This window comes from Narcine bancroftii, chromosome 1, assembly GCF_036971445.1.
Source record: "Narcine bancroftii isolate sNarBan1 chromosome 1, sNarBan1.hap1, whole genome shotgun sequence".
In the NCBI taxonomy this organism is placed as follows: Eukaryota; Metazoa; Chordata; class Chondrichthyes; order Torpediniformes; family Narcinidae; genus Narcine; species Narcine bancroftii.
Genome location: NC_091469.1, coordinates 470,562,034 through 470,588,236, shown reverse-complemented (window position 1 = coordinate 470,588,236; position 26,203 = coordinate 470,562,034). Strand labels below are relative to the sequence as shown.

Genomic DNA, 26,203 nt, shown 5'->3' with positions numbered 1-26,203 from the left:
TGTTATCTGACAACAAATTATTTATCTTGCATCCATGTGACTGTATAAGAGTCTTTTAAATATCCTTATTGTACCAGCCATCACCACCCTTGGTAATGCATTTCAGGCACCCACTACTGTTTTTTTTTAAAAAAAGCATATTTACTTCCTACATCTCCCCTAAACTGTCATCCCTTCACCTTGTTCAGATGTTCTTTGATGTTTGCTACTCTGGCCCCAGGAAAAAGGTGCTGGCTATCTATGGCTCTCATAGTCTTGTAGACTCCAAGTTCCTTTTAGGAATAATCCATACAGCATTTGACCAGAGAAGAGATTGCTTTTCACTGACATATCTGCATTATGCATACTTTTGCCACCTATCTTTGTCTTCTGCAAACTTGTTCACAAAGCCAATAATTTCATTATCTAAATTATTTGTAAGCAACATGAAGAGTAGTGGATGCAACTGACCCCTGCAGAACACCACTAGTCACTGGTAGCCAGTAGAAAAGGACCCTTTTATTCCCTCTTTACCAGTTAATTAATAGAAGAATGGTTTATTGAAATAAAATGTTGTCTCCCATGAGAAAAAGTTACTGATAATATGAGAGATGATTTATGATAAATTTTGTAAAATATGGGAGCCTTGTATGAGATTTATGAATATAGACTAATTCAGACCTTCTAATCCAATCCCTCCCCCACCCCTGAAAATATACTTTTATCAAGAAATATCAGGGTATTATTAATGTGGTTATATAATTATTACCCATGATTCGGACGGCTCCTAGAACGCTTCCACCAGCGTTGTCTCAGCTCCATCCTCAACATTCATTGGAGCGACTTCATCCCTAACATCGAAGTATTCAAGATGACAGAGGCCGACAGCATCGAATCCACGCTGTTGAAGATCCAACTGCGCTGGGTAGGTCACGTCTCCAGAATGGAGGACCATCGCCTTCCCAAGATCGTGTTATATGGCGAGCTCTCCACTGGCCACCGTGACAGAGGTGCACCAAAGAAGAGGTACAAGGACTGCCTAAAGAAATCTGTTGGTGTCTGCCACATTGACCACCGCCAGTGGGCTGATCTCGCCTCAAACCGTGCATCTTGGCGCCTCACAGTTCAGCGGGCAGCAACCTCCTTTGAAGAAGACCGCAGAGCCCACCTCACTGACAAAGGAGGAAAAACCCAACACCCAACCCCAACCCACCAATTTTCCCCTGCAACCGTGTCTGCCTGTCCCGCATCGGACTTGTCAGCCACAAACAAGCCTGCAGCTGACGTGGACATTTACCCCTCCATAAATCTTCATCCGCGAAGCCAAGCCAAAGAATAATTATTACGATGAATGTGTTCTTTTCTTCTTTTTTTTTTCTATCTGCAGGGGGGTTGAAGATTAAAAATTATTTAGTATCTATTTTGTAATGTTATAGTTAAGTCAATTTGAAATGTATGAAGATACTAATAAATAAAATTTAAAAAAAAATGAAATTCAATATATGAAATACTTATACAAAAATGTAGGTAACCTCTCCATTTTACATAGCAGCATCCAGCATATGTACTTTGAAGAAATCAATTTATGTGAAAACCATAATCAAACTTAGTCACAAATCTGAACATCAGAAGAGGACTGTGAACAAAGGTCAATGCAAAGGAGAGGGAAAGAAGAATCACTCATTTGTTTTTTTAAATAAAAACTTTGATATTTCAAAAAACAGAGCAAACATTAGATTTGGTATCTGAAGTACTTTTGGTTAAGACCAGATGAGCACCCAGTTGGAAATAATTGACTAATCCAGCAATAAAATATCTAGTTTAAAAAGTATTGTTAATTTAAAAGAAATCAATGTTTCTGGGGAGGAATGAATTGGTAGGTGTTCCAATAAATCTATCTCAAAAGTAGTTGCAATATCCATATAGTAAAATGGAGATGGTGAGTGGAAGGAAAAAGGTTGAGAACTACTGGTTTAAACCCACCCAAACAGCTATATTAAAACTGCCTGCCAGGATATTGGTCCCCTTTGTATAGGTCGTATTCTTTCTGTAAAGGTTGTAGCTTCCCCAAAAGAGATCCCAGTGATCCAAGAATCTGAAGCCCTGTTCTGTGCGCCAGTTTCTCAGCCATGTATTTATCTGCCTGAACTCACTTTTTTTTCCCCTCACTAGAATGTAGCATTGGCAGTAATCTTAGATTACCACTCTGGAGATCATGCTTCTCCGCTTCCTTCCTAATTCCCTGTATGCCCTTTTCAGGACCTCCTGCCTATTCTTACCTATGTCATTGATATCAATGTGGACCAATACTTCTGGCTATTCGCCCTCTCCTGTCAAAATGTTTGGGATCTGATTTGAGACATCCCATACCCTGGGTGTCCTTCTCGAGCTCACAGAATCTCTTGTCTGTTCTCACAATGGAATCTCCTATCACTATTGCATGCCTCTTTTTCCCCCTCTCTGCTACAGAGCCATGCTCAGCACCAGAGACCTGGTCCTTACAGTTGTCCCCTGTCAGGTCATCCTCCCAAAACTATACAGAATTATACATCAGTTGCTGATGGGGATAGCCACAGAGGTATTCCCCAAATACACTCTCTGGCCCCAATCTATCACTTCTTCACTCTCCCTAATGAGCCATAAGGTCATCAAGCTGCAGCTTCATTTCCTTAACATGGTCTCTTAGAAGCTGCACCTTGTTGCACCTGGTACAGATGTGACCATTTGGGAGGCTGTCTCCCAGGCACCCCACATCCGATGCTAAGCAGAGCACTAACCTTAGTCATAATGCCGAATCCATTAGCATTAATAGTATTGAACAATATGCCCACTTAATTTTAATCCCTGCCTCTTGCTTTGGTCTCACCAAAGCCTTTTGAGCTAAAGCCTTGCCACTCTGCCTCAGTTCACTCCGATTGCTCCCTTGGTCACCTGATCACACCTACACCAATGGCTAATTTTCCAACTGAAAATTCTGTAATGCATTTAAAAAAAAATGGCTATTGCAATATTGGAAATTTAATTCCAAATGTACACTTTGAAATTGTCCGATTATGTGCATAACATTTCATCGTCAGGTTCTATGTTGGCTGATCAAGAAGGTTATGTGCAGTGCTTTTATATACATGATGAATCATGTATTGCATTTCATCCTCAGGTTCTATGTTGGCTGATCAAGAAGATTATGTGCAATGCCTTTATATACATGATGAATCATGTTTAAATAATTTTTCAAAAAAATTTGTCTGAATTTTTCATAGATACCGCAAACTGGCATTGAAATGGCACCCTGATAAGAATCTTGACAACAAGGAAGAGGCAGAATCGAAATTTAAACAGCTTGCAGAAGCTTATGAAGTTCTTTCTGACTGTAAGTTTTATTACAAATTAAATACTTAATTAAAAGCAGTATAACATAACTTGGGCAATCAGTTAAATTTGTTTTGTGGTCAAATAATTACGTGGAAGGATCTAATTTATTTTTGATTCAAATTAGATAAAGGAAGCTTATCCACTGTCTCAAATAACCAACATTATGGCTTACAACTTATTTGCTTGTAATGTCTTTGTTTTTTGATGCTGTGATTGAGGATGTCCAATAAATGACGATCCCGACAGCTTCACAATGTTTTCAAAATGGTCTTTTGTAGAGTGCCGAGTGGCTGTGTAATGGGCTGACCAGGTGTGTAGCGCGGTATTGTGAACCGTCGCGATGGTGGCTCATCCAGTGGATGCGTGGAGCCACGGGCCGGGTCGCTGCTCACTCACCTGAGCAATGAACTGTGTTTGCTGCAAGTAGCGGCACTGTCATGTCACTTTCTAGAAGGCACGGGGCTACCATAGTGTTTACTTTAAACACGCCAGCCCTGCAGATTGGCGGCAAGCCCGAACTGGGAGGGATACAAAAGGGGGGAGCAAACTGTTGTTGGAGAGGATGCAGAGGAGATTTACTAGGATGATTCCCGGAATGCAAGGGCTAACATACGAGGAGCGTTTGGGCTGTATTCATTGGAGAGGATAGGAGAATGAAAGGAGATCTCATCGAGGCTTTTTGTATTTTGAAAGGATCCTTGATTGTTGCTGCTCTCTGATGGCAACATTCCCTGTAGATGTTCTCGATAGTGGGGAGGGTTTTGTCTGTGATGTCCTGGGCTGTGTCTACTACCTTTTGGATGGCTGTACCGGGATTTCTGATGTCATAGCAAACCTCCGCAAACTCCTGAGGAATTGAAGGCACTGACCTGCTTTCTTCATGATGCTATTAGTGTCTTGGGTCCAGAAAATATCCTCTGAAATAGTGACTCCCAAGAACTTTGATCACCCTCTTCACCTCTGATTCCCACCCCCCACCCCCCCCCCCCCCCCCCCCCCCAATGATCACTGTATACCTTTGGTATACAGCTTCTTGGTGATATTGAGTGCAATGTTGTTGGTGCACTGTTTAGTCTTCTGACTCATTGCCTTTATTTTTAATATACAACACACTACCATGGTAGTGTCAGTAAATTTGTGGATAGTGTTAGCGTACTGAGCCCCACAGTTGTAGGTGTAAAGTGAGTATGTTTTTTTGGAAAGGGAGGGAAGCAGAAAGGGGTTTTCTCCAATTACAATTATTGGAAAAATATTTAGGAAGCAGCTGAAAACCTTAATATTATCACATAGTCAGCATAGCTTTTTAAAGAGAAAATTGTCTTGTAAGGCAGTCTTAACCAGAGTGGGTAGAGGGAAGACAATAGGTGTATTGGAACTTGCAGTCAGCAAGGTGCCCACAAAAGGTTTTGTCATTATTGCCACATGATGAAATTGTACAAGGCATTGGTGAGGCCAAATTTGGAGTACTGTGTACAGTTTTGGTCACCAAATTATAGGAAAGATATAAACAAAATAGAGAGTGCAGAGAAGGTTCACGAGAATGTTGACAGGATTTCAGGGTCTGAGTTACAGGGAAAGGTTGTGCAGACTGGGGCTTTTTTCTCTGGAGCGTAGAAGATTGAGAGGGAACTTGATAGAGGTGTTTAAGATTTTAAAAGGGACAGACAGAGTAAATGTGGATAGGCTTTTTCAATTAAGAAAGGGGGAGATTCAAATAGAGGACATGGTTTAAGATTGAAGGGGGAAAATTATAAGGGGAACGTGAGGGGAAATTTCTTTACGCAGAGGGTGGTGGGGATGTGGAATGAGCTTCCGGCAGACGTGGTCGAGGCGGGATCATTGGTTATATTTAAGGAAAGACTGGATCGTTACATGGATAGGAGGGGACTAGAGGGGTATGGACTGGGTGCTGGTCTGTGGGACTAGGAGGGTGGGGATTTGCTACGGCATGGACTAGTAGGGCCAAACTGGCCTGTTCTGTGCTGTAAGTGGTTATATGGTTATATGTTGGCACACATTGGAATGGATACAGGATTACCTACAGGCAGGAGGGAGCACGTAGCAATTACAGGGGCATTTCCAGTTGACAGCCTGTGTTAATAAGATTAGTGTTGTGACTGCAGCTCTTTGCAATATTCATTAATGATGTGGAGAAAGAAAGCAAATATATGGCAGCCAGATTTATGAATTGTATAAAAATAGGTGGGAAGACAGATTGCAAGGATAGAGAGATGGGTAAACAGGCAAAATGTTGGCAAATGGAGAACTATGGATTTAAAAAAGGGAAGTTTTTCCATTTTGGAAAGGACAAAAGTAATAGTTAAACAGAAATTGCAGATAGCCATAGCGCAAAGGGATTTGGGAATCTTGTGCGAAACAAAATCAACATGCAAGTGTCACAGGGAATATGGAGCTTTACTGGCTTGTTGGTGTTTATTTCCAGGGATAGGAAAGTTGTAATGCAACTGTTAAAGCATGATTGAGACTACTGCAAACAATTTGGTTGCCTGTTTAAAAATATTTAATTGGAAGACAGCCTGGAAAGGATATCCTAAAGCATGTTGGGACTACTCATTGAAGCATAACATTTTTAGGGGAGTCAGTGTACAGATTGTGTTTGTCCAACAGGAAAAGATTGAGTGCCAGGAGAACAGCTGTATTTGTCCAACCAGCAAGTGGATGAAATGTAACTAGAGAGGGGTAGTTGGTTTGGGAGTGGTAGTGCTTGAGGTCTAAGGGCTGTGAGGGCAAGTCCCAAGGCTTTGCCTCATGATGCTGTGATTGAAGGAAAGTGCTGAGGCTTTGGCAAGAGAGATGAGCTGAGATACAAACAAGGAGAGTTATGGTTTTTAATCTTGGACTGCATTTGGGATGTCAATAGGGGGAAGGTTATGGTTCTGTTGAATGTGAGATATCAGGAAAAGTGTCCTTGCTTTCTACGCCTTTGGGAAGTGCATCAAACTGCAGCTACTCTACACAGTAAGGAATTGGAGCTTGAATTGGAGGAACACTGGATCATTCAGGATACTAGGAATATCATAGATAACAATTGTATGATGTGGTCACTCCTAGAGTACAGGCTACAGGCAGTTGGGTGACCATGAGGAAAGATGAAGGGAATAAGTGGACATTGCAGGAACAGCTGTGGTCATTCTCCTCAGAAACATGTACCAGTATACTGCTTTGGATACTATTAGAGTGAAGGGAGAAGAATTATCCTTCAGGGGGAGACGACAATAGCCAGGTGAGTGACACCACAACAGGGTTTGAGATTGCAGTGAAGGATGCATTTGGACAGAGATGATGATTAGTGACTCCATAGGATGCAGACAGGAGGTTCTGTGGTTGCATGTAAGATACAAACATGGTGTATTGCTTCTTGGATCCCAAGGTCTGAATAGTTGCAGAATATTTTTAAGTGGAAGGGCGAACAGCGAGAGGTTGTTGTGATATTGGCATAGCTGGCATAATGGAGGAAAAAGGATAAGGTGTTGCAGGGTGAATATGGGGAGTTAGGAAAGAGTCTTTTTTTAAAAAAAGCTCCTTGAGTAATGCTGATGAAGTTAGGAATAGAAAAATGCCTAATAAAAGTGAGACCGAGGATCTGCTGCTGGGTGCAAGGATTCAGGCTATTTATTCATTGGGATCTCTTCTGGGACAGACACAACTTGTACAGGAGGGGCAGATTGCTCTTTAATTGGGTGGGAACTAATAACCTGGAAGTGAGAATTACCTGGAATGATTTAAACTAGATTAGCTGGAGGGTGGAAAATCTATCAGAGATGATGATACAGATGAGAATTTGGAGACCAATACAGTGGTCAAAGAACAAGTTTAGTAGACAGGACAAGTGGGAGACTGTCGATGAGAGGAAAGACCATTTGAAATTGCATTAATATCAATGCAAGAGACTTGACAGGCAACTAACAGTGTGGATTTGCTTGGTGGACTGGAATAAAGTAATAACAAAGTGACAAAAACAAAAGATTGGTAGTTGAATATTTGAGGGTGTGTGCTATATGCTTGATAGAGGTGCAGAGAGCAAGGGAGAGTGTATTGAACATTTTAAAACTAAATATTGACTCTGTACCCATTGTGCAAAGGGCTTGGATGGTGCAAGTGTTGGGAATATCCAAGAAAGCTCCTAAATCAATATTTTAAAGGTCCTACTAGAGAATGTGCAACCTTGGACCTCCTCTCGGAATGAGATGGAGCAAATGACTGAACTGTCGGGGAGCACTTTAGGACATGTGACCGTAACACTTTTAGTTTTAAAATAATTATGGAGAATGATGGACTGGTCCATAAGTTAAGGTCTGAAACTGGGGCAAGGCCCAACTTTGGAGATATTAGACAGGAGAAGTTGATTGGGAAATAATGTTTACCGTTGAGGGGATGTCTGGAAGTCAGAGGCTTTTATAATTAAAATAGTAAGAATTCAGGTGCAGCATTTTCATTTTGGGGTGAAGGGCAAGACTGGCAAGTATAGGGTACTGTGGAAATGGGTTGTCAAGGGTCTGATTAGGAAATGGAGGTAGACATAACATTTAAGCAGTACAAGAGGTGTGCTTAATTGGGAAACCAAGAGCAAAAATGGAACACAAGATGGATCTGGCAAGCAAGGTATAGGAACATCTTGAGTAAAAGTACAAGTAATGGCAAAACCTAGCAGATCATGTAACAGCAATGGAAAATAAAAGGCAGTTGATGTTTTGGGTCTAAGCTCTTGGGATTGGGCCCATTAAAGGCCAATGTGGTCTCTGTGTGGAGCCACAGGAGATGGGTGAAATTTCAAATGAATATTCTTATAATTTTTTTTTACTGTGGAGAAGATCATGGAAGCTTAGGGACTGAAGTAAGCGAGTTGTAATGTCTTGGGCCAAGTATGAAGTAGCAGATACAAGGTTTTGTGGTCTTGGAGCACATTTTTGTGGATAGGGCCTAATGAACAGATTCCACAGACATTGTGTGAAGCTAGTGAAGAAATTAGAGGCCTTTACAGAAATAGTTACTTCATCTTTGGTCTTGGGTGAAGCACCCGAAAACTATAGGATGACTAATGCCATTGTACTTGAAAAGGGCAGCAAGGAAAGTGAGGGATCTGCAGGCCAGTGAGCCTGGAATCGATAATGCAAAGTTACTCGAGGGGATTCTGAGAGACCACATCTACTGGCTACTGGGCAGTCGGACACTGATCAGAAGTAGCCAGCATAGCTTTATGTATGAATTTGATAGATATTTTTTGGCTGAGTGTTATTGAACGCAAGGTGGTGGATCTTGTATGTACGGATTTCAACGAGGCCTTTGGCAAGGTCCCACTAATTATGATTATCCTAGATAATATATTTTTTTGATACTATATTAAAGTATAATGAGGTTTGTTATAATATTTAACTGATCTATACGTGTAATTATTTTAACAAACCATTAGGGATGAAATTTAAAATTTGTCATATTGTGCATTTACTTTAATTATATGGTATGTATTTGTTAGCGTTGCTTTGTTTTATTAATCACTTGTATATGGATTATTACGTTAAACTCAATAAAAATGTTTTAAATAGATGAAAACTAACATAGTGGAAAGAGGCAGAAGGTACTTTTCTAATTGTATGCCTATAACCAATGGTGTTCTGCAGGGGTCAATGTGGGGTCCACTTTGATATTCATATTAATATTGGGATGACAATGTAGTTAACATTAATAAATTTACAGTTGACCTAATAGTTAAGATGAATCTAGATGAGCAAGAAAGGATACCCAAGTTTACAATAGTTATTGAGATCAGTTGGGAAGGTGAGAAAAGATGTGGCAAATGGAACTTAACTAACAGGTGTTGCATTGCATTAAGTCAAACCAATGTAGAGTAAAAGGCAGGCTGCTGAAGACTTGTAGACCCAGGGAAAAGAGACAACTTGAGTGTGGTAGGATAGTAAAAAAAAGAGGTACATTTGTTTTCATTGGATGGGGTAATGAGTACAAAATTTGGGATCCTTTGTGCAGGTGTGCTTGGTGTTGGTGGGCCCACAATTGGATTACTGTCTACAGTTCTTGATGCCCACCAAAAGGAAGGATATCAATCATTTGAAAGACCAAATAAGGTTCACCAGTATGTTGCCACAATTGAAGGGTCAAAGCTATAGGGAGAGGTTAGAAGGGCTAGGTCTTTACTCCCTGGAGCGAAGGAGGGGTAATATCAAAGATTAATAAAATCATGAGGAACATAGATAAAGTAAATGCACAGCCTTATTTTCCAGAGTAGGTGGTTCTAGGACTAGCGATCATAAATACAAGGTGAGAGGGAAAAGATTTAAGAGGGCAACTTTTTCATTCAAAGGCAAGTCCATATCTGGAACAAGCTACCTGAAGAATCTGGTGAAGTGGGTACAATTTCAATATTCAGAAATCATTTGGAAAGATGTATGGAAAGGAGGGGCTTGGAAGGATGTCGAGGTGGGCGACCTTTGAATTCTTAATTTAGACATACAGCACGATAACAGCCCACGAGTCTGTGCGGCCCAATTAACCTACACCCTTGGTACATACTCGGGCTGAGAGGGCCTGTTACCATGCTGTATGGCTAAATTAAAAGGTTGCCCACCCCTGATTGTAGACCAAACACAAAAAAATGGGACGAGTCCAGAATGACATCTTGGTTGGCATGGGTGAGTTGGGCATTCTCCATGACTAGAATGATTCCTGTCATGGAAGAGCCAGAGCCAGAGGGTGTGGTCTCAGAATGTACATTGGGAATGCCTTTTAAAGAGATGAGGAATAATTTCTTCTTGAGGATTAAGAGTTTTGAAACTCCTTGGCAAAGAAAGACATTGTATAGAGACTAGACTGAGCTACCTCATCCCACAAGAGAATCAAAAAGATACACAAAGTTGGCTTCGTCTCTGAGACCAGTGTTTATTCCTCATCTTGAACCGTCCTCGGTAAAAATAACTTTCTAAAACAATGAAGATGTGATTGTAATGCTCTTAGCTGTGATTAGTACAGAACACCACTGTATAGTCCTTATCTCTTTTCTTTGGCTTGGCTTCGCAGACGAAGATTTATGGAGGGGTAAATGTCCACGTCAGCTGCAGGCTCGTTTGTGGCTGACAAGTCCGATGCGGGACAGGCAGACACGGTTGCAGGGGAAAATTGGTTGGTTGGGGTTGGGTGTTGGGTTTTTCCTCCTTTGTCTTTTGTCAGTGAGGTGGGCTCTGCGGTCTTCTTCAAAGGAGGTTGCTGCCCGCCGAACTGAGGCGCCAAGATGCACGGTTTGAGGCGATATCAGCCCACTGGCGGTGGTCAATGTGGCAGGCACCAAGAGATTTCTTTAGGCAAGATAGTCCTAGTAACAATTAAGGAAATGCTAATTTCCCGGGGAAAAGGCAGGAAAGTAATCTTGAGGAATGATGGATCAGCCATGATTGAAAAATGGAGAAGGGTGTGCCAACTTTGTGGATTTAACTTTTTTAATGTTGGACATTCAAACTGAAAACTTCAGTTTTAATTAAAATAAAAACATGTAAACAGACTTACAAATAATAAAAAGCATGAAACAAAAGCAAAACAACTGAAAAATAAAACCCTTCCCAGGACAAGAGAGACCAATGAATTAAGAGGGTCTGAAATCCTTTTGCCAGGTTTAAGGGTATGATGGTGATTTCCTCCCATCCCAGTAAGTCCAACATTGGTACTGTATCTGATCTGCATATTCTTTAGCAGGCACTTGTGACAATAATGGCACCATCTATCAGTAAGAATCTGGGTAAAAACACAAATGCTGGAGGATCTCAGTCATTCTCGTAAAGTCAATCGGAGGTAAAAATGTATAGACTGATGTTTTGGGCCTGAGCCTTTCAAGGAATAAGCAAAAGAATCTGGAACCTGCTTGAATCTCTCAACCATGGTTTCTTTATTTAAATAGTCAAGTGGGTGGATCTGTTGGCTACAGTCAGCAAAGTTTAGCTTCTTATTTCAGCACTGAATGTTAGTGTTATGAAAGCAATTATTGACAAACAAAGTTTTTCATTTGTGTAAAATGTATTGATGTATTAAAACCAAATCAGTACCAAAAATGTTTTTTCTTCACAGCTTCGAAGCGTGATATCTATGATCGATATGGAAAAGAAGGCCTGTCTAATGTTGGTGGAGGTAAGCTACCTGCCTTTATTTCTAAATGGTTGAAGTAATGAACAATTAATTACTTGTGTAGACGATCCTTTTGTGGTGTTGGAGCAGGCTCTGAATAGTATCACAAGGGGAAGTTAAAGATTTTGATAGTTGTTGAAAAGAAACCATTCTTGAACCTAAAGATGCTAGTCTTCAGGCTTTTATATCTTCTGCCTGAAGATAGCAGTGAAAAACGTTTGTGATTTGGGTCCTTTATAATGTTGGCTGACTTCTGGAGGCAGCACCTCTCGAAGATGCAGTTAATGGATGGGAAGTCATAATCTAGGTTGTTACCTTCAGGAGCCTTCTCTGTTTCTTGGCGATCAAATTACCAAACCAGGCTGTGATGTTATGTGTCAGTATAATGAAATGCCTGAGGAAGTCTATATACCCACCACTCTCTGTGGGAGAACAAGTTGCCTCTTGGGTCCTCGGTCCTCTTTGAATCTTTCTCCTCTCACCTTAAGCCAATGCCCTTTATGTTTATACTCTGCTCTCCTGAGAGGAAAAAAAATAGAGCATTCATCTTAATATCTGTAAGGTCATCCCTCAGCCTCCTGTGGTCCAGGATAAACAGCCCCAACCTGTCTAATCTTTCCTTAAAACTTAAGACTTCCAGTGCCAGCAACATTCTTGTGAATCTTTTCTACACCATTCCCAGCTGTATAATATCCTTTCCATTTCTGGGCAACAGATACCTCATACAATACTCTCAGTATGGTCTCACTAGTATCTTGTACAGCTGTAACATGGTGTTGCAATTCTTATAATCAAGTTTCCAGACTAATAAAGGAAAATGTACTTAACACTTTTGGCATCTTGTTTACCTTCCAGGAAGAATCTACTTGTACCTTTTGTTATCTCTGTTTTACAATGCCCTGCCTTTTACTGTGCAAGTCCTGTTTTAATTTTCACACTTGTCTTAAGTTAAATTCTATCTACCATTTCTTTGCCTATTTGTTTATCTATATCCTGTTGTAATCTTGGACAATCTTCACTGTTGACTACATCGCAATTTTGATGTCATCTGCAAACTTACTAGCCCTGCTATTTAAATTCTTATCCAAATTAAGAGATGACAAACACAAGGGGAGCTACCACAGATCCCTGTGACAAGACTCCAATTTTGAAAATGCCCATCCATTACTAACCTCTGACTTTTTGTATCTAATTTCATATTTCACTTTGGATCCCTTGTGATCAAACCTTCTGAGCCCCCCTACCATGAGGGACCATGTCAAAGGCATTACACAACATCTGCTTCTCTGCCCTTGTCAATCCTCTTGGCCACTTCAATAAAAACTCAATTCACAGTTGTCTGCTAATCACATCACTCAGTGAACTTTTTAAAATTCCAGAGTAATTTAAATACCTTGTTTAAATTGTCCAAATCCAGTGGTGGGATGCACACACTCATTTCTGAAGAGATAGTTCTGTTCAGAATCAAGACCCAAGTGCTGCAGTTTAAATGCAAGTAGCTTAAAACTTCCACAGCTTTGCACCATTTTGTGCTGAATATCAAGCTAGTTTTGAGCATTTTCTTTCATTCTGGCTGAAGCACCATGGCATAAGACGTAAGCATAATTGAATATATTTTCTTCTCTTAGAGCCTGCCTGTGACCTTGTTTGTTAGCCGCATTGTACTTCTTGGCCTAATCCATTTTTGTTTTTGGACCCAAGTTTCTTTGTTCTTGACTGTTTCAATTAACTATTTCAAACCATTTACCTTATAATTTATCCTTCATATGAAACTTGGGTACATGGGGTGCTATATCTGTAGAAAAACTTAGTGAATTTGAAATTCTGTTATATAACTGAGAGATCAAACTTGAAATGCAAGATGTTGATCCTTATTTTCCTTTATCTCTACTTTCTACCCCAAAAATAATGCAGGTGGCCATCATGGTGAAGGCTTTGACTTTGGGTTCACATTCCGCAATCCTGAAGATGTTTTCAGAGAATTCTTTGGAGGAAGGGATCCCTTTGCAGATTTCTTCAGTAAGTTTTTTTTTCGAACGTGTGGTGACAGTGTCACATTTTCAATAAAACTTTGAATATTGATGGTAGAGTTTGAGAGTTATTAAAATAGAACCATGGCAATTTCAGAGAGCAGTTGAAACAAACATGATTAATATGGTATGTTTCGTTTTGTTTCCAAATTTTAAAAAATGTTTATAATTTTCAGATTGTGTATTGCCTTTTAGTCTCATGAGGATTTTGAGGTGGACAACAAGCACCAAGACCTTGCTTGGCTGGCCATGAGAGGATCCCTCCTAATTAGATCCTTATGCAACCAGAATATCACCCACTTCACACTTTGCTCTCAGTGCAATGTGGAGGAGACACTTGCCCACCTCACACTTTGTGAGGATTTTGTATTATTAATCAAGTAATGTTTAATTGAAGAATATTTAAGTACTAGATTTGACCTAACTGGTGAAATAGTTCACTAATGTATGATTCCTGGATAATAAATTTCAGTTATTTCATTCATCTCAAAATGCACTGGAAAAGTTCTTAGTTTTCATTGGAACACTTGTAATCACCTTTGACAGATTCATCTAGTTTATTTTGTATGGCTGGAGTGCATAAGTATTTTGTATACTCTCATGGAGTGTTATATCCTCATATCCCTTATTGAAAACATCGGAGTATTAATAGGCATTGTAACCCCGAGAGGCTGTCATGCCATTCCATAAATTATCTTTGCTCTTCACCTTGTTTTGCTCACTTTCTGGTCCCCAAAGTCATGCTAATCCCCTTGACTTCAGATATTTCCCAGCCTTGACTCTCAGGTATGACTGAAATTTCCCAGTTGTATTGAAAATCTCACACTTTAACAGAAATTCTTACTCATTGTTCAATAAGCCACTGTTTATCTTGAGTCTCATATTCCCCACAGTGAAACTTCTGTCTTGTGCATCCTCCTCCGCCTCGTGCAGCCCCCTCCGCCTCGTGCAGCCCCCTCCGCCTCGTGCACCGCCTCGTGCAGCCCCCTCCGCCTCGTGCAGCCCCCTCCGCCTCGTGCAGCCCCCTCCGCCTCGTGCAGCCCCCTCCGCCTCGTGCAGCCCCCTCCGCCTCGTGCAGCCCCCTCCGCCTCGTGCAGCCCCCTCCGCCTCGTGCAGCCCCCTCCGCCTCGTGCAGCCCCCTCCGCCTCGTGCAGCCCCCTCCGCCTCGTGCAGCCCCCTCCGCCTCGTGCAGCCCCCTCCGCCTCGTGCAGCCCCCTCCGCCTCGTGCAGCCCCCTCCGCCTCGTGCAGCCCCCTCCGCCTCGTGCAGCCCCCTCCGCCTCGTGCAGCCCCCTCCGCCTCGTGCAGCCCCCTCCGCCTCGTGCAGCCCCCTCCGCCTCGTGCAGCCCCCTCCGCCTCGTGCAGCCCCCTCCGCCTCGTGCAGCCCCCTCCGCCTCGTGCAGCCCCCTCCGCCTCGTGCAGCCCCCTCCGCCTCGTGCAGCCCCCTCCGCCTCGTGCAGCCCCCTCCGCCTCGTGCAGCCCCCTCCGCCTCGTGCAGCCCCCTCCGCCTCGTGCAGCCCCCTCCGCCTCGTGCAGCCCCCTCCGCCTCGTGCAGCCCCCTCCGCCTCGTGCAGCCCCCTCCGCCTCGTGCAGCCCCCTCCGCCTCGTGCAGCCCCCTCCGCCTCGTGCAGCCCCCTCCGCCTCGTGCAGCCCCCTCCGCCTCGTGCAGCCCCCTCCGCCTCGTGCAGCCCCCTCCGCCTCGTGCAGCCCCCTCCGCCTCGTGCAGCCCCCTCCGCCTCGTGCAGCCCCCTCCGCCTCGTGCAGCCCCCTCCGCCTCGTGCAGCCCCCTCCGCCTCGTGCAGCCCCCTCCGCCTCGTGCAGCCCCCTCCGCCTCGTGCAGCCCCTCCGCCTCGTGCAGCCCCCTCCGCCTCGTGCAGCCCCCTCCGCCTCGTGCAGCCCCCTCCGCCTCGTGCAGCCCCCTCCGCCTCGTGCAGCCCCCTCCGCCTCGTGCACCGCCTCGTGCAGCCCCCTCCGCCTCGTGCACCGCCTCGTGCAGCCCCCTCCGCCTCGTGCACCGCCTCGTGCAGCCCCCTCCGCCTCGTGCACCGCCTCGTGCAGCCCCCTCCGCCTCGTGCACCGCCTCGTGCAGCCCCCTCCGCCTCGTGCACCGCCTCGTGCAGCCCCCTCCGCCTCGTGCACCGCCTCGTGCAGCCCCCTCCGCCTCGTGCACCGCCTCGTGCAGCCCCCTCCGCCTCGTGCACCGCCTCGTGCAGCCCCCTCCGCCTCGTGCACCGCCTCGTGCAGCCCCCTCCGCCTCGTGCACCGCCTCGTGCACCCCCCTCCGCCTCGTGCACCGCCTCGTGCACCGCCTCGTGCAGCCCCCTCCGCCTCGTGCACCGCCTCGTGCAGCCCCCTCCGCCTCGTGCACCGCCTCGTGCAGCCCCCTCCGCCTCGTGCACCGCCTCGTGCAGCCCCCTCCGCCTCGTGCACCGCCTCGTGCAGCCCCCTCCGCCTCGTGCACCGCCTCGTGCAGCCCCCTCCGCCTCGTGCACCGCCTCGTGCACCGCCTCGTGCACCGCCTCGTGCACCGCCTCGTGCACCGCCTCGTGCACCGCCTCGTGCAGCCCCCTCCGCCTCGTGCACCGCCTCGTGCACCGCCTCGTGCACCGCCTCGTGCACCGCCTCGTGCACCGCCTCGTGCACCGCCTCGTGCACCGCCTCGTGCACCGCCTCGTGCACCGCCTCGTGCACCGCCTCGTGCACCCCCCTCCGCCTCGTTTCAATGAATTCACCTGTTATTGATGTACCTTCTCTGACAGGTTCCAGGGAAGTGTATCCTTCCTTAGAAAAATCTTCAGTGCTCCAAGGTGTAGTCTTCCCAAACCCTGTGCAACAGTTCAACTTGAGTTTTCTTTCTTATTTGCATCCTATAAAATTTCTCTTTTACAAGGATTCTTAAGTCCTTGAACTCCAGTATTCAGCGATTTTATATAAAAAAAAATTCACAAATAAACTTAATTTACAATTGGAAAAAGTGCAAAGGGAAATCTTGTTCAAAAGCTTTTTACATTTTTTTAAGTGATATGTTCTATGCAGTTAGATAATGTACATTATGATACCTTCAGATGATGTACATCAATGTCCTATATAGCACTATTGCACCCTTGTTTGTGGAGCTTCCCCACCAGTTTCAGCCTCTTTAGATTCAGTAGACTGGTCCTTCATAAAGGCTTCCAGACAAACACCTATGATCACAAACCAAAGGACTCTATGGATGCAGTGGGGAGGTTACCTGAGTCGACTGTCCAGATCATATTGCAGAATGCCTTATTGCCAGATTTCACCAACAAGCACCAAGACCTTGCTTGGCTGGCCATGAGAGGATCCCTCCTAATTAGATCCTTATGCAACCAGAATATTACCCACGTCACACTTTGCCCTCAGTGCAATGTGGAGGTGACACTTGCCCACCTCTTTGCAAAGTGAATTTGTGAAGAGGGTCTGGAGAAGAATACAAGGGGTTCTTGTCACAATTCATCTTAAACAGCTACCTAACTGGACTCTTTTCCCAGAAATGTAGAGACAGACATCCAGTGCCACTAGAAAAAAAACATTAACTTGGTGAAAGATGCTCTTTGGTCAGCCCAAAACCTTTTGGTCTTCTGGCACAGGGAAATATCCATGAAGAAATGTTGTGGCTGGCACGTCCCAGCTGCACAAATACATGCTGGGAAACACACTGAAGAATGGTGTAGCGCATGCAACGCTTGACTAATATTCTCCTTTTGTGTTCTTCAGTTTAAAGTTGATAACTTCTCCTCACATTTTACTTTGTGTGCCACATGTTTGCTCCAACATTTCAGAAACTCTTGCAAGGCTTGGTTTTTCTACCCCATCTTTTTGGAGGAGGGATTTAATATACATCTTTTCATTAAAATACTATAATTGAAGATGTAGTAAAATAGAGTTCCAGAATTTAATTTCAACCATAACTGTTTTGAAACAGTGGACGATCCCTTCGAAAATTTCTTTGGACATCGGGGTCGACGCGGAGTTGAGAGAAGCAGGGGTGGTGGAGGGCCATTCTTCTTTGGTGGATTTCCTGCATTTGATACTGGTAAATATTTATGACATATAATTTTATTAACATAAACATTGCTAACATTAAATGAGACCTATAAAATTTAGATGATGTGATGCTTCACTATTTTAAAATGTCCATAAAAAAAAATAATCAGTTATAAGTTTTAACACAAGGTTTTGTGTGTGAGAAATGGTTTATTTATAATGAGCAACAGTGGTTACATATTTTTCATTTGAGAAAGTTATCATTGTACACTTTGAAATTGATGCTAAGCCTTCAGCCCTAAGAAGGATAACTGAATATATTTAATTGTTATGCATCTTTGCTCTAAAATGTGCGTTCCTCCAGAATTGTGTTTTTACTTCAAACATTGTGTCTGCAGACTTTCGTGTTTCACTTTATTTGGTTTCAGTTTTTCTTCTTTGGAGAATTTTATGCTCACATCAATTTTTGGTAAAGACATTTCTGACTCAATTCCTTTTCCTTGATGTCGACCCCGGTTGTGGACTCCGCCACCATTTTGGATCTAGACTGTCCGTCTGTCACAACTATATCATTTTCTGAGATTCCTCCTTCTCTTCAAGTTCATAATTATGTCTAATCAACCTTACCTCTGTCCATCAGTGCTGCCGTCCCAGGAGTCAGAATGGTGAACATTTGCTCTATAGCGAGGGTATTTCTACTGATCAGGAGTCGAAGTTGCACAAAATACTACAGTTTGCATTTGCATGCAACCCGATCAATTTTATATTCATTGCTGTCAGCAAAGTCTTCCATTAACTGAAAAGAGGCAGAGTTAAAGCGTAATCACTTCATCAGGATTTAGATTGCATTTTAATTTTAGATAATCTTATAGCAGAGTACATGCATGAACTTTCATAAATTTTATTTTGATTTAAATTGTATAATTTTAAATTAGTGTTAAATTGTCAATTTGCTTTTACAGGTTTTACTTCATTCAATTCATTTGGAAATCTTGGAACAGCATCATTTTCTTCTTCTTCATTTGGAGGTAGTGGAATGGGTAACTTCCGATCCGTATCAACATCCACAAAGTTTATTAATGGCAGAAAAATCACCACAAAGAGGTATTCTAAACATTGTTTTGTTATTCAGTATAAAAGACTTTGTTTTTGAACTGGCAGATAAGACTTACTAAACTTGTTTTTAAATAAAGCCAATTTTTCCTCTTTGAGTGTTGCTTTGTTTTAATTTCAGTGCAAACTCCATTGCAGTCATTGATCTATCAGTCCCGTTTCTCTGCATGTAATTTTATAATGAACTTGCATTAGAACACAAAAACATTTTGAACATTAGGAGTCGGGATGGACCTTGATTTTGTTCTACTCATTAATGAAATAATTGCTTCTATGTCGCTTTAACTGTACATATTGCTTGTCTAACCGTTTCCCTGAATCCATGAATGTGCTCATCTTGCATTGCTGGGTAGAGAATTGTAAAAAAAATTGTGATCCTCTGAGTAAAGCGATTCCCAAGACTTCTTGTGCTCAATATCTGCTCCATAATTCTAAATTGCAAATGCAGTTGCACTCTCCTCCATCCTGTCAAATTAGAACATTGATCATAAAAAAATATAGGCTCTTCAGGTCACAATGTTGTCCCAACTCGTATAAACCTCCATGATCAATCCAACCTTGTCCTCCCTCTCCGTCCATACCACCCTATTTTTATGATATCCATCTGCCTATCTACGGGTCTTTTCAATCTTCCTATTGTATCAGCCTCAGCAGTGCATTCCAGATATCCAGTGCTTTCTGTTTTTAAGGAAAAAAAAACCTACCTCTGACATCTTGCCTAAACTTTCCTCCACTAACCATGAACAGACATCCTCTGATATTGGTCATTGCCACACTAGAAAAATGATGGTTGCTCTCTGCTCTAACGATGCCCATCGTAACTTTATGCACTGCTGTTAAATCGCCTCTCATCCTCTGTCATTCCAAAGATAAAAGCTCTAGCTCACTCCTCCCTTCCTTATAAGATTTGTTCAGTTATCTAGGCAGCATCCTGGTAAATCTTTTCTGGACCAAGTCAAAAACTCCCACAGCCGTCTCACAATGAGGCAACCAGAATGGAACACTATAATCTAAGTCTGGTCTAATCAGAGTTTTATGGAACTGCAGCATTATTTTGCAATCCCCTCACTAATGAAGACCAACACACCATATGCTTTCTTAACCACCTTATCAACTTGCACAGAATTTTTGAGGAATCTATTGGCTTGGACTCCCAATATTTTTCTGTCCCTCCGTGTGAATTCGGCCATTAACTATGTTTGGGTGTCACTTCACACTTTTCTGGATTGAATGCCACCTGCCACTTTCCTGCACAACTCTGTATTTTGTCCATAATCTTGTTATAGTCTACGACAACTTTCCACTCTATTTGCAATAATGCCGACCTTCATGTTATGTGCAAACTTGCTAACCCATCCTTTTCTCTTCCTTGTCCAAGTTACAAAGAGCAGGGGACCCAGAACAAATCCCTGCATGACTTATTTGACCTTAATTCTGGAGAATACAGGCCCATTCTAATCTTTTTATTTGAGAATCTTTTAATTCCCTGTAAAACAGGAATATCCTTGGGGTAAGAGCAAAACTATAAACAGAATTACATGTGTGGCCACATCAAATCCTTTTACAATTGTGTTAACGCTTTGTAACTTTTTACATTACACTGTACAGTACAAAGTTAAGGTCAATATTTGCTTTCCTAATTGTTTAATCAAAAAAATCAAAATTTTTTTGAGAAATTGTTAAGTCTCCTTGAAGAACATTTTGGAGTAGCTCCCCATTTTTGAAAGAAAAAGTTGAATAGCTTTGGTATTCTTTCATCATATCTTTTTGTCATCAGTAAACACGGGCACATTCCTTCAAATAGTGGTTGATATGCATTAAGCCCTGATACCATCTTTGCCAACACAACACGCACACACACAATAGATAGATGGATAGATATAGATGAATAGATATGGATAGAGAGAGAAAGATATAAAAAAATACACTTCTAACAAAGCTTCTCTATTATGTCTGTACTCAAGACTGTTGTCCCTGACATGTCTAGCATGAGCAGAGCTCATAAGATCTGTTTTAAAGTGTTTGTATGTGACCTACACCAAAAACCCTGCCCCAACTTATCTCCCCAAAACATATCTATATTCTGTCACACTGATGACGGTCCATAATATACAGTTTTCTCTCTCCTTTATTGAGCATCAGCTTGAGATTTGCTCTTTTCCAAAATGCGAGAGCCACCCTAAAATCTAGAGTAATTTATTAGATTAGAACTAGTGGTAGATCTTTAGCAACTGAATCTGGCAGTCAAGTACAGGGGCTCTGTCTTTGGTGCTACTCTTTCATTGGTATTTAATTTAATATTAGTCTGCATTATTTGCAAACTATTTATCGTTTGAACACTTAGTTTTTAACCTGTAGCTACTTCATTGCTGTTTCAGCCACTTCGTCACTCAATCAGAATTTCTCTGGTTTTGCTGCAAATTACTAATTATTCCTGTATCATTATACAAAAAAAATGCACGTAATATCATCTCTGGATAATTCAACTACACAATTCTAGGGAGAGAGTTTAGGTGCTTTTGGAGCACCAAATTTCAATAAAATTGTTATTTTAATATCAGAAGAGTCAATTTTATGAATTGGTTTTTCAAATTTATTTTAAAGTTGACAATGCCTGGCTTTTTTAAACTTTCAGGATTATAGAAAACGGCCAAGAAAGAGTGGAAGTAGAAGAAGATGGCCAATTAAAATCTTTGACAATAAATGGTAAGGAGCAGCTACTGCGGTTGGATAACAAGTAAATGTTTCCTCATATTTAACAAATGAAAATGGATGAGCATTCATGGGGAAAGGATTTTTTGGGAATATCCTTGAAGGAACTTTGCATTTTGCGTTATATTTAGTTCAAATCAGTTCTGCTGCTCGTGGCACCAATAATATGAAGTTTATGCCATACTTGGGAGTTTACTTTAATGGGACCAGAGAATAGGACCATCAAGTATTGAATTTTTTTTTTGTTGTCTTGTAATTCAAATTTGTTGATGCACTTTCCTGTATAACAGTTTCCATTGAGCATCTTTATCTTGTGGACCTAAGGAGACTTCTCCACTCCAAAATTTTTCAGTTAAATGAATGCAATTTGGTGTCTAACTTGCTGGACCTGTAACATTTTTCTAATGCTCTTTTGTACTTGCCAGTAAATACAATTAAGTATATTTAATGACATAGTTTGCGTATTTTGCTTTAAATTGCGTCTTTTTGTGGTTTTAGTTTGCATGTATGCCACATCAATAATGTTTTGGGGACTATTGGTGTTTATGCTGTTGTAATCTGATCACCCTTGACAACTTAACACATTGATGCTGGCAGAATTAAATCTTGATACTTGTTAACAAATGACATGAAAATGTTTGTGGCACAACCATTAAAAGGGCATGGAAAAATATAATGTGTCTATGTGGTGATTTGGTTTATTTTCAGTTTTTGCACCTTTTATTTGTACTTGGGCTTACAATCACTTGATGGTTTAAAAAAAATTCTTGAGCATCTTGTGGAATATAATTCCTAATGCTATCAAATTACTTTTACAAATTATTGGGCATAGAAAGATAACTATCAGTTAAAATCTGTTTTGTCTGTTGAGGGAATTTGAAATTAGGGATGCATGTTTGAGGAATTGAATGACAAAGAAAGTTTAATATAACGATTTAATATTAAATAGTCATATTTGGCATCATTAATGAACTTTCCTGGCTTTCCTGTGTAATACTTATTAGAAGCAAAGCATTAAACAGCAATGAAAATTACAAATTCTTTGTATAACCAGCATTCATAACCAGAAAAATAAAATGTAATTTTTGGGACTGGATCCAAATGTTCGACATGGACAATATTTTCGGTAGCAGTGGCAAATGTTAACTCATTGCTGCAAGAAAAACTATATTAGGCTGAACACAAATAACCATATAAATCTTTAAGCTCCTTCCCTTTTCAGCCTTGATCACAGTATGTTCCACAAATGCCACTTTGTAGCACTGAAAAAATAAAACAATTCTATTTCTGGAATGTGTTAGCAAATAGAAATGAGGCATTCGAAGTTATGCATCAGTTTTCAGATGTAGTGATGACCTTCTACTGGAATCTATTCAACTTCTATTTTGACATTTTCTTTGAGTTTGCATCTGCCTATTCCAGTTACCATTAATCTTGTATAAAGGTGTATTTTTTGATATCACCTTTTATAATCAAGCTCTAATTTTAATGAACTTTTTCAGAATTCCCTTATGCAATTCTTAGGTTTCAACTGTTATCTGCTCAATATCACCCTTTAATCTTTTATTGAGAGAATACATTTTTATTTAGACATACAGCACGGTAACAGGCCATTTCAGCCCATGAGTCCGTGCTGCCAAATTTACACACCATTAACCTACACCCTGATGCGTTTTGAACAGTGGGAGAAAACCTACACAGACATGGGGAGAATGTACAAACTCCTCACAGACAGCGTGGGATTCAAACGCTGGTCCGTCCCAATCACTGGCGCTGTAAAGGCATTGTGCTAACTGATATGCCAACTATGCCACCATTTTATTCTAAAATAACCTGTCCTTTTGGTTTAACCTGTCAGCCAAAGAAACAGGATCTCTGAATCCATTGTGATAATTCAGGATTTTATAGCTGAACATAAATTTGACTATTGCCAACCCACCCAAATATTTTCTAGGGCCTTTAATTTCCGATATTCGTTTTGTATCATAACCAGAATCTTGTTTCCTGTGATATTCTCTATTGCTTCAGCCTACTTATGCATACTAATAAGCTGTTTGCTTTTGTTGTGGCCTGACTGCATTATCACATACACTACCTTTCCCATTTAACAATTTAATATTGATAAATTGTTTGAGTTGCATGTTGTATATCATTTACTGGATTGGAATATAATCTTGTTTCATATCTAAGCAAAGATGCAATTTTTGACCTGTTTTGGACAGTGATAGACTTTGATATCATCCATAAGTTGAGGAACAATTTATTTGAATTACCTTCCTGTAGTAATGTGAAGCATGATAAATCAACTGTTGTCAGCAGTATTAGGAGCTTTCACTTAATATCTCCTGTTTTAACGAATCTCCACAGTTCATAATGAAGTACCTTTTGAAGTCTAAATTAAATGAAGTTAATTATCACCCAAGTGCAGTGTACGATGGATTGAAAGTCTTGCTTGCTGAAGCTGCTCAATGCATAATTGGGTTATGTTATTCGTGAAATGATAAACTGATTTGGAGGGGGTACTGATAAGAAATTGCCAGATTCATAAGACAACTGCATTTCGCAGTCAAGTTGTTCTACTAGTCTCTGTTGATGCCAAGGAATTGTAAATAGCATTCCATAATCTTTGGGTTTCTCCAATTTAGAATCTCAACCTGTAATCCAAACCTTCCCTTTTTCCATTTATTATCTTGAAGCTAATCAAATCACTAGATCCAAGATGTTCTCTTGCACTTCCAACGCCTTAGAGATTCAGTATTGCACCTCTCTCGTTGGGACCTCTACATTATTGATTAAGGAAACCTTCCTGAAAACATTTGACAAATTGGAACCTATCCAGTGCTTTTACAGTATAGGAGTCTCAGTCAGTATGTGGAAATTTCCTACCACCACAACCATGTGCTTCTTGCAACTGCTGTAATCTTTCCAGAAATTTGCTCGTCCCAATTCCTGCTCACAATTCAGAGGTCTATGATCCCGTGGATTGCTGAGGTCTCTACTCGAAATGCTGCATCAGGGCCCAGAGGCAAGTCTGGACGTGAAAGATCAATGAATCTTTTATCCCCACTTACTGTTTGACCTGCTGGGTCCATCAAGCAGATTCTTTTGCTCCAGATTTCAGCGTCTGGAGTAGCTTGTGTCCAATTTATTTGGTGGTGTACATTCTGATTTTTTTTTCATTGCAATGTTAAAAGTACTTTACATCTCACAAAAGGTTTCTGAAATAAAGCACCTTAATTGAATTGTACAGTGAAGTGGCTCCAAATCTGTCATTAATGAGTAAATTAGCATTACTGGTTAACTGAAATATTGTTGATTGTAAATACACAAGTCTCTAATTTGTAATTTCAATGTCTTTCAACAGTTTCAAGCAGGAATTTTGTGTGCTTTCAAATTTTTCAACTCTTTCATCACAGCACAAACATTAGCTTCATATAAAAAAAAAATTAGTCATCTAATATGAAACAATAAATGCTTTTTTGTTTCATTCTATTGGGTAGGAATAACATTTAGGTTAGGCCATTGCAGAGAAAACAGGTTCAAAGTTTGCACTGTAGAAAGAAGTCATTCAGCTCTTTTTTCAGTTTGTTCCTGAATTCCAAATCTCTAGCTTTGCTTGGTTCTGAATGTTTCTTTTCCTGTATTTTAAAAATAAAACTGACTTTCTCCATTATTCTGATGAAGTGCTTCATGCTCTTACAAATTGTACTTTCCTCGGCCAATTCTTTCATAAATAACTTTTAAAATGGTGACTTATTGGAGAATTTATTGGAAATCAATTGACTAGAAAAGAAAGACCAGCCAGTGTATCAGTAATGATGCCACAACGCAGATTACATTAAAACATGCTCCAATTGCATGAATGCACAGTAATTTTTCTTGTATTGAAAAGAGTTTTGATATCTAAAGTGATTGGATGCCCAGAAATCTGTCCTTCCAAATGCTTGTAATCTACTTCAATACCACTTGATGGCCTACATTTAAAAATATTTCAAAAAAAATATTCTGGAAATACTCAGAAGGTCAGGCTAATGACGAATTGGAGGGTAGTAGGATGTCTGTCTTTGAGCTGACAGCACAGGAATGGGTCTTTTGGCATCACAGTCGATAAGAATGAGTTGGGCCAATCTATTATAATGCCTTTATTTTTCATTATACCTGTGTCCCTCTTTTCCTTTCCTCCCTAAATTCCTAAACAAATACCTCTTAAACATTACAATTGTATCCACTTCTACCACCCCTTTCTGATAACATGTTCCATATAAACACCCTGCTGAGTTTCTCCAACAATTTATTTCTGCTCCTTCCAGGACTACAGTTTGTTCTACGCTCAATTTATTTGGTGATGTAAAATGGCCAATCAATCACAATTACGTGGAAAAATATTCAGATCTTTAAATTTCTCCCCATTACCTTAATTTTAGTCTTTTTCCTCTAATGGAATCGATCTATATTTTCCTCAATTCCCTTTTCTGTTCCTTTGATCCAGGGAGGAGAAACCAGACTATCCAATCTCTCCTTGGAGTTAAAGCAGGCAACATTGTGGTGAATCTTTTAACTTTTTTTTAAATGCTGCAACACTCACTGTGTGGTCAACTAAAACAAGTTCAGTCTAATCAAAATTTTATACAATGTGGTGCAATGTGATGTCCCAACTCTCTTGTACTTCATGCCTTGAACTATGAATGTGTACCCTAACGTCTGTCTATTCATCTATGCTCCCATTTACAGTTTGTCATGTTAATATTTGACATCCCTGGTACTTAAATTCTTTTTGCAACTCCTCCATGTCCTTTTGTATTCTTGTATTTTGTATTTTTTGTAATACAAAAAATTATTTCCGATT

General features: G+C 41.1%; 1 protein-coding gene across 2 annotated transcripts in view; it reads left to right on the top strand.

The window, feature by feature from the left end:
• The window catches only part of dnajb6b (DnaJ heat shock protein family (Hsp40) member B6b), a 99,870-nt gene that overhangs the window by 30,344 nt on the left and 43,323 nt on the right, over window positions 1-26,203 (top strand). The window contains exons 3-8 of one of the 2 annotated variants that reach the window (XM_069914735.1): window positions 3,240-3,349; window positions 11,440-11,499; window positions 13,411-13,515; window positions 17,471-17,581; window positions 18,495-18,636; window positions 21,281-21,351. In XM_069914735.1, coding sequence (XP_069770836.1) covers window positions 3,240-3,349; window positions 11,440-11,499; window positions 13,411-13,515; window positions 17,471-17,581; window positions 18,495-18,636; window positions 21,281-21,351 — 599 coding nt within the window. Of the gene's footprint in view, window positions 1-3,239; window positions 3,350-11,439; window positions 11,500-13,410; window positions 13,516-17,470; window positions 17,582-18,494; window positions 18,637-21,280; window positions 22,034-26,203 lie in introns of those variants that run through there. The other variant, XM_069914736.1, reaches the window with a different exon arrangement.